Raw genomic sequence first — 14,486 nt, 5'->3', positions numbered from 1 at the left:
GTAAGAGAAGCACAGATGTTACTGGTGAGCTGTGACCAGGGCTTCAAATTCTCTCCTTCAGCGGTATATAACACTAGATAAGGAAAGGCAAAAATAATGAAATCTTTAAATATCTTGGTAGGTGGTGTTAAAAGTAATCACAAGAACATAGAATATTAAGTAGGTTTTGGTACCTTTTTAATGGGAAAATGGAGAAAAACAGGAGCTCCAATATACCACAACAAAGAAACAGAAAAAAGTAAAAGATCTGTAAAGTAAACTGAATCCAAACATAAGCAATGCTTTATTGGGATATAGCAAGCAACCTATCAAATAGGGAACTGGTACAAACAGATTGAACAAGACTCTCTTTTAACAGAGATGTATGGTGACGAGACAGCTTCTTTCAGTTTTTAAAACAATTATTCAAACCGTTAAGTAAAGCATTAAAAAAAAAATCAACCATTACAACACCAATGACAGACAATATTAAAAATGTGCAGAATTTTACTTCGTACAAATTTCTGCATATTGTTAGAAAACAAGTTATCATAAATTAAAAAAGGAGTAAAATGAAGGTTTTTTGTTTTGCAAAGCAACACAAACTTTTTAAAACCAACTATACTTTACATAGAACTACTATTAAAAACAGGTGAAAACAAGCTGAAAATTTAAAGGACAGCAAAAAATACACAACCCAGTTTCACCTGTCAGCAACGCCTTCTGCTATTGAAGGGGTTATGTTAGTTGTATGTACAGCTTTAAACATTGCAGCATACCACGAGTAAACCTTAATAAGGTCAAAATAGGACCCTCTGCAAAAAAGGGTGAGTTGGCAAGCATCAGTCCCATCCTAAAATTATGAGTAGTAAATTTAGTAGGTCTTTAATGTAAACCAAAACCTACTTTAACTGGTTTCTCTCTCCCAAAGATGCATGTAAACTTTATTTGGGTTTGGTTTTTCTTTTTGGTATTTTAATTCACGAAATCAAGAACATGTCTGGCTCAAAAATGAGAATGACATACCTCCCCTTTGTTCTGGATACAGTGATGTAGCTATCTCAACATGCTCATTGACAATTCCTAAAAGAGAAAATCATTATGTACTATGTAAAAAATACACACCACCTCTCTCAGTTCAGACTCCGTATATAGTATATTGCCAACTCTATCCAATAGGATATATATTGTAATTTGGTTTAAATTCTTAATAGATATATTCTCTCTTTACAAAGTTCCATCACATGAAACCAAATTGCTTATTTATTGTTTGAGGCACAACATGACCCCAATTAGACAATTCGCTATAAAGAGTTGTTCTTTAGATGTTGTGTCTGTAGAGGTTTTACGTGATATTCATAGATTTTCAGCGCAGGCCCCAGTTTTAATGAAAGTCCAGTCAGTACATCATTTCTTGTCATCAACAGTAATGATTTGCCATCAATTTCCTATAAGAAGAATTAAAGAGTTGATAAAGACAAATGTACAAATCTAACAGATGAGAACAGTCATGCAACAAACGGAAGACTACTACAGAGGAGCAATGAGAAAAGAAATAGTAGCCTTTATTTTCCTGAAACTATGTTTAGAGCTGCTAAATCCTGCTGTCTGCTTTTCAAGCGCTCACCTGTGCTGACTGAGGCATAAATATTATTTAGTCAAGCACAAAACCCAAATGAGCCTAATTTCAAAATTCCCTCCTTGTAAATCTGTTTCAAATTAATAGGTATATGCACAGATTGCCTCATTATCAGCCATTAAGGGAAGGATACTCTTAAGAAGGTGGCTTATGAAGTGCATTTCAGAAGAATTACCATTAACAGCAATATGCAAGTTTGGACTAGTCAGTATCTGCTAACAACTTCAGGTGCTTCCTTAATAGGCCAACCTTCCCATGCTTCCTGCGGGGGAAAGAAAGAAAAGAAAAAAGACTCCTGCAATCAGGAGTTTTAGAAGGGCCTAACCGTGGAGCTCAACACTCTTGAGAGAACTTCTCCTCCTCCATTTACAAAGGAAGAGGCTAAAAGCAGCAATTTCCCAGCTTAGGTCTCAACAACCTCTACTTGTTCCTGCTTAAAATTCCCACTTTTAAATCTGTCGTGGTTTAATTTCAGTCGGCAACTAAGCACCACGCAGCCACTCGCTCACTCCCCCCCACCCGGTGGGATGGGGGAGAGAATTGGAAGAGCACAAGTTAGAAAAACTCGTGGGTTGAGATAAAAAAAGTTTAATAATTGAAATAAAATGATAATAATAATATGATAATAATAATAATACACAAAACAAGTGATGCACAGTACAATTGCTCACCACCCGCCGACTGATGCCCAGCCAGTCCCCGAGCAGCGGCCCCCCCCGGCCAGTTTTCCCAGTTTATGTACTGAGCATGACGTCACACGGTATGGAATGTCCCTTTGGCCAGTTTGGGTCAGCTGTCCTGGCTGTGCCCCCTCCCAGCTTCTTGTGCACCTCCAGCCTTCTCAGTCAGTAGAGCATGGGAAGCTGAAAAGTCCTTGACTAGTGTAAGCACTGCTTAGCAACAACTAAAACATCCGTGCATTATCAACTTTGTTCTCATCCTAAATCCAAAGCACAGCACTGTACCAGCTACTAGAAAGGAAATTAACTCTATCCCTGCCGAAACCAGGACAAAATCACAGATATGTTTTGGGTTTTTTTTCTCTCAAACCTTGGCTGTCTGACCTATTTAGATTAGAAATCCTGTAGGCTTTGGGGTTTTTTCCACCTCAAAACTTGTTGTATGTTTGAAAACTACCTGTAAATGATTTTTCAAAGGTCAAAATGGAAGAGAAAGAATCCACATCTCTCAACTCCCATCTGCATTTTAGACATGGGACCATCCTTTTCTTTACACATTCCTACAGTTCAATCACACTGCACTACTCAGGAAACAGAAGCTACACCTACACAACAATGCATTGACTGGTGTCTCAACACAGCTAGACCTCCCAATGTCGTCATAGCCCAAAGAAGTATATAGCCTTATGGCATTCTCCTGCACCGGACTTCACTCTGCTGTTACATTCTTTTTTACTTTTAATAAAAACCACACCATTAAATGTTGAATTTGTTATCAATAGCCAACAACCAGTTCAAATGCTTGCGTATATTGTTGTTGTCCATGACAATATATTGCCAAAATTTTGTATTTTGATAAATATTATAAACATCACACATCAATTTATCCCACTGCACCATCTTCCTTCGAAATATTAAACGTTGTCTTGGAAATGTCAGAGATCCCGTCCTTGATTACAATTCAACGTGAAAAGAGGAAGACTTATATTAGCATGAATTTGTCCAGACTGATCTCTCTTATGATTTGATAAAGTTTATAAATACAAAATACATGGACAAGCCACAACAGAGTCAAAGATCAGCTGAAAGTGGAATTTCTTTAAAATCTCCCCAAGAGATATGACTGCTAATCCCCCAGAGGAGCGCAATGTAACAGTATTTCTAAAAGAAAGAAGTTTTCAATAACTTTTTACCCAATTATAGCAGCTGCCTCTTTCCAATTACTGTTGAGAATGTTAATGGTTAAAACCAGTTTCTATTCTCTCTTTTCTATTTATCACAATTCTTTCTGTGGGAATTTTGACACCAGTGAGTATTTTGCTCATTGTTATGACTGATCTGAAGTTGTCTTTTCTGCTGCTGTTCAACGATGCTATGGAGGAAGAACAGCCTCCAACTTGGTAGGATCCAAATGAAGTAAATCCAGTACCTGGAACAGGAGAAACTCCAAGAATAGGAAAAAAGCATCTATTCTTTTCCCTTCTTCTACCACAGGGCTCCTCGTGGATTCTAGAAATGTTGGTAATTACTAAGGCTTTCATTGAATAGAAAACTGGTTCTCTAAACATATCCGGGTAGAAATGAGTGATTATGGCATGGCAGCCAGCATGCCCACATACTCCTCCATGCAATGGCTCTGCTAGAAAGCAGCAGTGGACACAACCTACCATCAAACCCGTTTCCCTTCCGGTAAGGCACTGCAGCGAGGCCAGCAAACTACCATTGGGTTACTCGGGCTTATTTGGCTACTGCAATAATAACGGTTAAGAAGCTACATGGGCAATAATGAAGGTCAGGCATAGCGCTAGCATGTCTTGAGATATGGCAAACAGCTTCAGTCTTCGAGTGAGCCACAGCCCCCTGTGCTCCCAGGGCTCCTAGAGAAAGCTCAGCCACGTACTAGCAGGCAGCAGTTCTTTGAAGGTGTTCACACCCTCATCCTGCATCTGATCTGCCTCTCTCTAGTGTTATCTTGTGCCCCCAACTTCTTGGCTTGTCTGATTTGCTTGCTGATGTTATGGTTTTTTGTTATTGGGCAACATCTTTCAGTTGAATCTGTTTTCATCAGTGAGCTCTTTTGACTTGCTGACATCAGTGGAACTCCAAGAAGGAATAATGTATAGTCATCGTACAAACATCATTTCTTACCAGCACTTAAAATATAGTTTTAATAAAACATTCTGCAGTCCTTAAAATGTCTTCTCATTTTCCTTAAAATGTTGTAAGAAAAATTCAGGTCTTAAAAATTCTTTGAGTCACTTGCTTTGGGTGAGTCCAGATGTATTCAGATTCATCAAAAGAAAGTGTAGACTCAGTTATTGTTGTGTAAAAGCTGCATGTGATAATAGATCTCATGATTACATTCTGGGCTATGGATGTTTTGTAAGGAAACCATTGTGCTTCCCCTACTGAAGCAGTTCAGTGAAAAACAGTTTCCCAGTGTTGTAGGTGAAATGGATTACTTTCCTCTACCATTTACAACCTCATTCCCCCTCCAGTACATATTCAGTGCAGTAGCAGATGAAACGAATTTAGGTTTCTGGGACCCAGGCAAGCTGCAGTACAAATGGCAGAGAAAAACGGAGATGGTCAGAGCTTCAGCTGCACACCTGGTCACTCTATAGACAGAGGATGGCTAAGGGTTCAAATTGAACCTGACTGCACTGCCATACCTGGAAGGCCTGGGAGATCCTGGTAACGAATACCATAAATACACAGAGTTAAAGTTAGTGGCTAGTAAACTGTGTAGAGGAAACAGACCACCACCACTGATAAGAGGTGAGGGACAGGGTTGTTCCTGGGGCTGTTCCTGGTGCAGACAGGCAATGGGCTGGCAGAGCTGGCATGGAGAACCAGGCACTTGCTCCTCCTCATGCTGCTAAGGGAATGGAGGGGGAAAGAAGTGACAATGACTTCTGCTGTGAGTGTCCGCCCCACATCTCCTGGCCGTATCTTGGTGGCAGCTGTCAGCCTCTGTCTCCAAGGCTTTGGCATAAAGTGAAGTTGGCAGCAGAATCACAGCCACATTTCTACCCATGGCTATTCTAGCAGAGCCCTGGCAACACATTGCTAAAAAGCAGCTTACTTCAGCTATTCTCCTGAAGCCATTTGCCCTCACTGCAGAATACTAATAAAACCTTTACACTCTACTTCTATGCTGCTTTCCATCAGGCTCTTGCAAATTGCTTTGCCAAAACTCATGAGTTAGCCTCACCTTGCTGCTGCAAGATCAGTAGTAATTACCGCAGTATTATTGACAAGCCAGCTGAGGTGCAGAGAGGTTAAGATATTTGATGAAAGTCAGAGGTATCTGTCAGTATGAGGAAAAAACCCCAGAGGCTGCAATTACTTCGCCTGTGTGGTCTTTTAAGCCACATTTCCAGGGCTGTTGAGGAGACATGGATGCTGGTATTAAGGAATGGATACACTAAATTTAGATACTCTGTTATACTTACCAATTACAATCAGATGGGATTTCACTGTCCAGGTGCTGAAGGTCAGCAAGATTAACCTGACCAACAGTAACGTTATTTCACATTGGATGTACTGTTTCCCTGAAAAGCTGCCAACAACTTGCACTATCTCAGTGCCTTGGAAAGTCAAGCCATCTACTTTGATACTAAATACAAGTGTTGGTAACTAATTTCCTGGTAGTCGCACGCAAACCTATAGACTTACCAGGGAAGGTGCTGAACTGACAATCTGAAGGTGTACGTTCCTTCTCTATGGAACAGCTGGGCTGTAGGCCAAGTAAGCCAACTTCCCTATCCTGCCCCACTAATACACCGTACCAGTGTGCTGACAGGTGAGTTACAAGGGGCCATATGACTGTTAAGGTCTTTGCTGATCAAAACTACCAAAAGAAGCCATCCATTAGCATCAGCAGGTACAAGGCACAGAAATGAAGACCCAACCTCTTTCTCACACTGAGTCCTACAAACACGCTGCTCCTGTGCCTAAAAAGATTCTTCCCTTTATTGCCAACTTGTCCTTTCCCTGTTCACTTGCACTGCCAAGTTCAACGCAACACAGCAGCCCCTTTTTTACCCTAGGTCTTCAAAAGCAACTTGCTTCTTAGGAGCCCCGGATTTTATAAATATTCATGAGTGTATTTGCAAAATACACGAAGGAAGAAGGGAATTACCATTCACATTTTAAATAAGACGACAGTGAAACTGAGTGGGTTGTATAGGGAGACTGAGTCCAAGCCAGAAAATTTGTTTAGATTCCTCACCTTTCAGATGACACTTTTAAACAAACTGCAACCCATTATCTATACCTTGTAGAACAATATTATTACTCAAAGACCATAGTCCCATGGATTTTCACCCAATAACAGACTCAAATCCCCCCATTAATGTGGGATTTTCACTCCCATTTAACAGTATATAACCAGGTCCATGGCAAAAATGTGCAATGTGAGAAACTGGTGGCAGTCAAAAGGTGTTTCCTAACAGATTTACCTGTTCTTGAAAAGCATTGGCTTGTTCTTCAAATCCAGCTGTTCTGAAATAATTCACAACATCGATAACAGCCCAGTCAGCAGGATCCGGAGGTCTCCCGTTCTCTACTGAACTGCAAAGTGCAAATCCAGACAAGTAATCACTAAGTGTGTGCAGAGCGTCTGCTGCTTCTTTGTGCACATCCCATGTACATCCCCTCCTTCCTTGTTCCTCCAGGAAAAGTATCCTTCGGCACACCTCCCCCTGCCCCAATACAGAACAGTCACTCCTGTTCTCTTCCATTTCAAAGACCCGATGCTGGGGACAACTGAGGTACCTCTCCCTTCAGAAAAGAAGAAAGTATATGAATCTTCACATCAGCCAAAGGCAATCAGTCAGGATCTTTTCCTGCAAGTGTGCTGCCTTTGCAGCTGGAGAACAAAGACTACCATGACTGAGGTACCAAATCCCTGTCTTTCAAGACTGCAGCTTGTTTTCATCTACCAAGTACTTATAAAGAATTGCAGTATGTGGATTATTCTTTTCCCAGATGAGACTGTGCTTCCTTGTAACATGGGTAGAAACTACTGGAAATCATCTTTACCTTGCAAAACAACAACAACAACCAAAAAAAAAAAAAAAGAGAGGCACCAATGATTGCACTAATTGCTCAATATAGAAAATTTCCCAAAATTGGTTTTGGACTCATCTTTGGACAAATCTATGGACTTTTTAAATAGCTATGAATCTGAGAAAACATCTGTTAAACTCAATCAGAATGAATTCCTTCTGTGATTGACCTCAGGCAAATTTGACATTTGACAGTATCAAATTTTGTATTTGACAGTAGCAAAAACAACCAATCATTCATATTACTAACCTTCTCCTGCATTTCTTATCCTCAACCTGCCATCACTCTATCTTAAATAACCTTTGTGTATCTGCAAATTCTTAGTAAAAAAGACACACAGTGAGCTTGATTGCCTTTCCTATAGCAATTTGGGAGGATGAAGAGCAAGACATCAAAATAAAGAACTTCTTTAACATGTTTCTCCAACTAGAAGTCCCAAAATTCATGCCAGACATTTTCCACTGTTCTGCATGCTTAACCATAATGCTAACGAAGAAATATTGAAAATGTACAGATCAGGGCAGATGTCAGAATCCTGTCCATTTCAGATCCTGAAGCTTAGAGGCAGGACTTTGATTTTCAACAGCACCAGCTGGAAAAGAAACACAGATTATACTCTCCTGATAGCATTTTTATTCTGTCCTTCAAATTTTTCTCTTTTAACTGTCATGACCTCTGTCTTGGCTAGACTTGTATGTCTTTCAGCAAAATAACTGAGTGAATCAAGGGCCAACCATTTTTCCAACCAGCCATGAAGAGAAGTTAACAGAATCACATGTAGTGCCTCCCATTGCTGTTTCTACAACATCCCAATTTCTACAACTAGCTGAGCCCTGGGAAGGAGGGCTCATGAACACAATGATTTTTGCTTCTCCCCTAACTCTTGGAATGTACCTGTCAATATGACAACAAAATTCTGGCCCTAGAGACTCAACACTGCAACCTCAATATCACACTGTATGCTGCACTTGGCCTTCTAAAAGCAGTTTCTTTCACTTATCACATGGAATATACACATATCTCAGAGCAATGAGCAAAGGGCCAGAGTTTCTTACTTTTTCTCATCAAGTAATGACTGACTTCATGAATCGCTTCACTGATTGTGATTACATAGAAGGGCAACACTCAGCAAAACTGAAAATGAGACTATCTGGCCTTATCGGAGCTGCGCTTTTTTTTTTTTTAAATCAAAGAATGCCTTTCAATTAAGATTTTTGGTGTTGTGCACATTCTGAGGCTTAAGAAGTAAAATGTGAAAAGCACCACACAAAACCTACATGTATTTGTAAAAGCAGCATTTGAAGAATTATATTTAAATCTTTGCATTTTCCCTAAGACATAGACTATCACTTTCAATGACTCATCTTCTACTTAAAATTAAACAAACCCCCAACAACTCAGTATTTTAAAAAAACATAATAAATCCTAAAAGATACTGAATTTAATTATTTCTAAACAGCAAATAAAAGATTCAGTCTGTAAAAGTACCTCCTAACCATATTTTGCTTACTTCCCAAAACACTTTAATTTCAAACTAAACATGGTCCCAAACCTTCCTTCCCACAATTTTGTATTTCAGCCCAGGTGCATTAGTTCTTCATGTAGCTCTTCTATTACCAGTAGGGAACTACAATTTGGTCCAGCCCCATCCCAGGCCCAACTGCAACGACTTCAGGGGCTCTACCTTAGTCATTAACTAATCACAGGAAATAATTGCAAGTTCCTGCCACAAGGAATAGCATCATGCTGGACCTCAAGTGGAGCCAATTTCCACAGCTACAGCTGCAGAAGACTCAAAGGCATGTGGCAGACTGTTGGAGTCTATCTACCCACACAGATGCTCATTTGGCTTCTAGACTTTGACAGTATCCTCTTTGCCCTGCTGTTGCACATGGCTCTATTCTTTAGACAGGAAAAGGGAATGCCTAGCAGCCATGGCTTAGCCATACACCGGTTTATGCCAGACATCCTGGATGCTGTAAAATCTTAAGAGGACTGGCATTTTAGGCTTTGTAATGAGATACTAGATGCACCGATAGTGAATAAAGATTAGGCTTGTCTGCTTTTCACCACTGTCCCTGTGCCTTTATTGCCATCATGTGGCAGAAGCAGCAAGGCCTGAAAGGATATAGCTGCGAACAAACAGATTTTATCCAAGCTATTTATAACCACTTCAGGAAAGTGCCAAATACTTCCTTTGTAGATATGCACACATACATACAGTATACATTCATTTAGAAACCACAGCTCCTGATCAGTTTAATTACAATCCCCATCAGTTTTAAAAAGCCACCTTCACAATTAGTAGTCGAGCCTTTATCACCTAAGCCTCAGGGGAAAACGATTAAATGCAAACTGTCCTTGCTTTGACTGCCTCCCTTCTCCCCCTCCCGGAGTCCTCACTGTAGAAGCAAGACTGCCAGCTGAAGGTGGCTTCTGAGGGACACACATGGTATAATCTATTCATAGTCGCCAAATAGGGAAATGCATTTTATGTTGGTGTGGTGTAACCAATGTCTCAAGTGAAGGGGGAGCATGCTGATTTTAATGGCTGCCATCAAATCTTTTGATGCTGTGTCATAATCAGGTGTTTTATCAGCACCCTGAAGTGACCATTATAATTAGTATTATTTATATTACTCTAGTGCCTGGGAGCCTAAGCATTGTCAAGTTTTCTTGGAAGGCTTATGGAAAACAGATCTGAAGGAGAAGAATGAGGTGCACCTTTGCAGAAGTGTTGCAGTTTGAGAGGACAGACTAAGAACTCTCTCTGGTACCTTTCTTTATGTGTAGTTTTTTTTTTTTTTATGTATCTATATATGTATATATGTATCTCAGCATGGCTTCTATAACCCTAAAGCGGCAAGGCCAAGTTTTTCCACACAGAACTCCACTTCTCAGATCATAACTTCATTCAGAATTGCTGGTCCTAATGCTGACCCTTAAGGATATGGAAATGCCTCCAAAACAGTTCCTACCCCTTAGCCTGCAGTCTACCACACTGAAGAAAATTGTAGAGCAGTGCACACCATGTCTCTGTCTTATTCCCACCCTAGGTCTGAAGTAAAACCCCAGCAGTTTAGGGCTTCTCCAGCGAACAGCTTAAAATATCTGTTCCAGAAGAGAACTGACACCAAAGACATATGCTGCTGCTACTACTTCTCAGCTCTAGATGGCTAGGCAGTGAGCAGAGAAGGACATATACCTCGCCGAAAGAGAGAGAGAGGAGACTTCCACACAGGACACTTCTCGCCATCAGGCACCGGTTCTGCAAAAGCCACTAGCAGACAGGTGAGCAGAGGTAGAGTATTGGTTACAGTGCTACCACTTGCTTTAGTCTCTGGTTGAGAGGAGAAATCAATGGAGAAAGGTACACCCCTAACTTAAGTTACTGGCTTCTGCATCTCTCCATTGCTATACAAGTCCTCCCACATACCACTTTTAATCAATTCCGTGCCCGAGACTCTTCTATTTCGAAGTTGAAATACAATAAAAGTTATTGAGAACAGGGAAGGTTTGAAATGAGCGAAGATGGAGGTGCCCACCCTTGCCAACCGCATTAAGTCAAAGGAAAACTACAATCAAAATCCATGTGCTGTTTACATAAACTGAACACTATGGATTCACTTACTTTTTGACATCCAGAGAGCCATTTTCCTTGTTTTCCATGTCAACAGTTAGCATGGGGAGGATAGAGGTTTCTTTTACTTCAGCAACTGATCAATAGGGGGGAAAAAAGCCGTGTTTAATTATTGGTAGTATGAAAAGAGCAACATAGTGTAACAGAGACAAGCATTCTACAGGGACACAACCACGTTTCCACCTGAGAGCAAAGGTGCTGTCAAAGACTGCTTTCCTCAGAAGCCTGGCAAAGCCGAGGATAATAGCTAATGAACTAGGAAAAGCTGACCTGTGCTTCAAACACAAGAAATATTTCATGCCTGAAAAATCAAGGTAGGTGATTACATTTGATCCTTTTTGAAACTAATACAATTTTGATCAAACTATATATTCATACACCTAGAGATTGACCTGCAATACATAGCTAGATATCAAGAGGGCTTATTATGCCTTCAGTCACCCTGCTATACAGAGGATCCAAACAGACGTATGATCTTATCCCTAGCGAGGTTTTGAAATCCATAGCCTTGTTTTACAAATGGGGAATCTGGGGTACAGAGGAGCACAAAGTGACTTATACCCAACTCACACATAAAGCTGGTAAGCAGAGTTACTAATTCAGCCCCAAACTCCTGAGGCCTAAATCAGTATCTTATCCATAAGACCATCCTTCCTGCGCTAGCACAGCTTCTTCTATAGGTATGGTATACTAAACTCTGAAAGGGAGAAGGAGCATACGAAGGACACAGAGGAAAATCCTGTTTGTTTCCCTCCTCACAGCATGCTGGAGTACTTTCACCACACAGCTTTTTCCACCGCTCCACGGAACACGCAGAAATGACCCGAGCCTTTTCTTTCTGTTCTCAAGCAAGCCATTTCTATTTCAGAGAGCACCAAAGAACTGACCAAGGACTCAGGATGTTCTTGCTGTAGCATTAATGGATGCCAGTGAAATGTCACGGAGCTCTGGGAAGTACAGAATAGGGAAATCACGCTCTTCAGCTAAAACTTTGCAAAAATAGAGGATAGCAATTAATACTGCCGTTAAAAAAGAAGAAAAAAGACCCTTTATTATACAGCTAGCAGCACGTAAAGCACCAAGAAAACAGTAACAAACTAATCGAAAAGATGCTTCTTCCTGTACCGCTGACCGAATAACTCAACGCATTCCCTCAAACCACTTCGTGGTTCACCTGAGGTGACCGCAAAACGACAACCGCACCAGCCGATCTGCGGAAGGTCCCCTCGCCCCGGCCGCGCAGGACCCGGCAGCCGCCCCGGGCTCGGGGCAGGGCACCTTCCGCGGAGCCCGCGGCCCCGCGCAGCCACCCGGGCGTCGGGGGGCTCCCCTTCCCCCCCCCCCGGCGGGCGAGGAGACGGCTCCGCCGGGACTGTGTGACACGCGTTCACCATTTTACCAGCACCTCCGAAACCGTTCGCCAGGCAGCACTGCACCACATTGTCATTTTTTGGCTATGGGGGGTGGGGGTGGGGGTGGGTGGGGGGAAGTAAGACAGAAAAACCTACCTACGAGCAACTAAACCAAAGCATTGCTACAGGCTGCTCCGGAGCGGCGGAGCCCCCGGCTCCCGCCCCCCCCCCGCCGGCAGCGGGGCGCTCTGAGGCGGCTCAGTTTGACACCGGGCAGCAGCCCCGCCTGGCTCCCGGCCCGCGTGACGCGGCCGCCACACACGGCCCGCACCAACCGCCGCCCGCGTCATGGCGGCCGTTTTAAAGGCGCAGCGCTGCGCCGCCCCCCACCCCCCCACCCGCCTCCGCGCCGTCAGGGGGCCCGGGGCGCCGCGGGGTCCCCCCGCCTGCCGCCCGGCAGCAGCCCCCTTCCTCGCAAGCGCCCGCACCGCGGAGGCTCGGGAGGGCACCTCGGGAAGTTTGTCGGGCTGGGGGTGGGAGGGGGGAGCAGGGACCGACGCCCCCCGGGGAGCGGCTTCCCTCCGGCAGCGCTTACCTGCGGGGGAGCCGCGGGCAGGGCGGCGGCAGCGCCGGTGCCGGAGCGCTGCGGGCACGGCCGGCTGCAAACCCGCCCGCGGCACACGGCCGGAGAGGAGGACTCGATGCTGGATTCATGACCTGAGTTTCTTAGGACCTCCTTGTAAACATTCCTACTCCTCCTACCAAATGGGGTGTACGTAGTAACGGTAAGGGGGGGCGAAGGCAAAAAATCCGCAGGTAGTTGTTGAAGGATGCAGTAGCTCACCCGAGGAAAATTTACACAAGGTGGGAAATAGGAACAGCCAGATCTCGGAAAATTGATAAAGGTACATAAAATTCATTTCTAGAATGAGTTCGTCAACTTGCAGGTGCATAGTAGACACTTGGCTTTCTCTGGAACCGGAGCACGGGCAGGCTCAGGGTGACGGGAAAGAGGGGTGACTAGGGACAGCGCAACTGTGCCGCCGCCGCCACCACCACCACCGTGCCACCGCCGGGACCGGGGGAGGAGAGGAGATGGAGACAGCGATTCCCGGGGAGAGGTACATCGCTTATTCCCGTAAGCGCTACACCTTAGTTCACAGGGAGACCCCCAGATACCCACGGGATTTGCTGTACAGTAAGGTACAACTCGAAGGGCCTACAAATGACTAAGTCTGGCCCACCGGCAATAAAATCTCGCCCGCGGAGATTAATGCTGGAGAAACTTGCCAACATTTGTAATTGCACGTGGGTTTTTTTTTCTTTATTACACTAATTGTTAATTTCTTCTTCCAAATTTCCCTCGATTCAGGATGTTTTCTAATGGCACAGAAGTGTTAGACGGATGACACGGCGTCAGTGCTAGGGAAATTAAGCAAACGATACCAACCAACCAAGCAACGTACCCTGCCTTCCCCACAGACGGGCTTGCAGATTCCCCTCAGCACCAGGGCTGCGTCCCAACCACAGCTCAGATGTAGTGACCTTTTCACCATCCTTAACAGCCTGGGTTAGTACAAATTTGTGGGATGTTTTACTTGCAGAATTTCCGAGTCAAACCACTCAAGTTACACCCTTGCTGTTCTTGGTGAGGCAAGGGGGACACTACAGGCTACCTGGGGATTCGTACAGAACCAGCTGTGACTTCAGCTTGATGTCTGCAGAGCAAGTCATGGCTCCGTGACACGAGTGCCCCAGCCGGCACCGACAGACGGAGCCTGCTGGCCAGCAGAGCCGGCGCGCGGGGCTGTCCCAGGCACCGTGCGTCTGTCTCGCTCCCAGAAGCAGCTTACTGCATCCTGGCCGCGCTTGTGAACAGAGATCCGAGTCACCTAACTGCTAACCAGACACAGTTACAAGCACTAAAATCACAGGAAAAGTGCACTTTTGTGCAAAGGGCTGTAGACGTGACTTCCCCAACCATTTCATTTTGCCTGACTTGCATGCTGCCAAATAAATAACCAAAGCTCGCAAAAACTATGCAAATAATGGGACTCGAGTAATAGGAGCGTTGAGAACAGAGAGCAGCAGGAGTCCTCACTGCTTTGGATTTAAAATAAATG

At 43.6% G+C, this 14,486-nt stretch overlaps 1 protein-coding gene across 3 annotated transcripts; it reads right to left on the bottom strand.

The window, feature by feature from the left end:
- Window positions 1-260: 260 nt before the first annotated feature.
- Window positions 261-12,983, bottom strand: SAMD13 (sterile alpha motif domain containing 13). 3 transcript variants are annotated; one of them, XM_076338259.1, is made up of 4 exons: window positions 12,959-12,983; window positions 11,003-11,087; window positions 6,762-6,873; window positions 261-1,427 (listed from the first exon to the last, which is right to left on the bottom strand). In XM_076338259.1, the coding sequence occupies exons 2-4, from the start codon at window positions 11,053-11,055 to the stop codon at window positions 1,284-1,286; spliced, it is 309 nt and encodes a 102-aa protein (XP_076194374.1). In that variant the 5' UTR covers window positions 11,056-11,087; window positions 12,959-12,983; the 3' UTR covers window positions 261-1,283. The 3 variants fall into 3 exon arrangements, with proteins under 3 accessions (XP_076194374.1, XP_076194371.1, XP_076194372.1); XM_076338256.1 differs by lacking the exon at window positions 12,959-12,983 and adding an exon at window positions 12,520-12,609; XM_076338257.1 differs by lacking the exon at window positions 12,959-12,983 and adding an exon at window positions 11,899-11,964.
- Between the last annotated feature and the right edge of the window lie 1,503 nt (window positions 12,984-14,486).

The sequence above is a fragment of the Aptenodytes patagonicus genome, chromosome 5 (genome assembly GCF_965638725.1).
Source record: "Aptenodytes patagonicus chromosome 5, bAptPat1.pri.cur, whole genome shotgun sequence".
NCBI lineage: Eukaryota > Metazoa > Chordata > Aves > Sphenisciformes > Spheniscidae > Aptenodytes > Aptenodytes patagonicus.
This window is presented reverse-complemented; position numbering and strand designations above follow the sequence as displayed.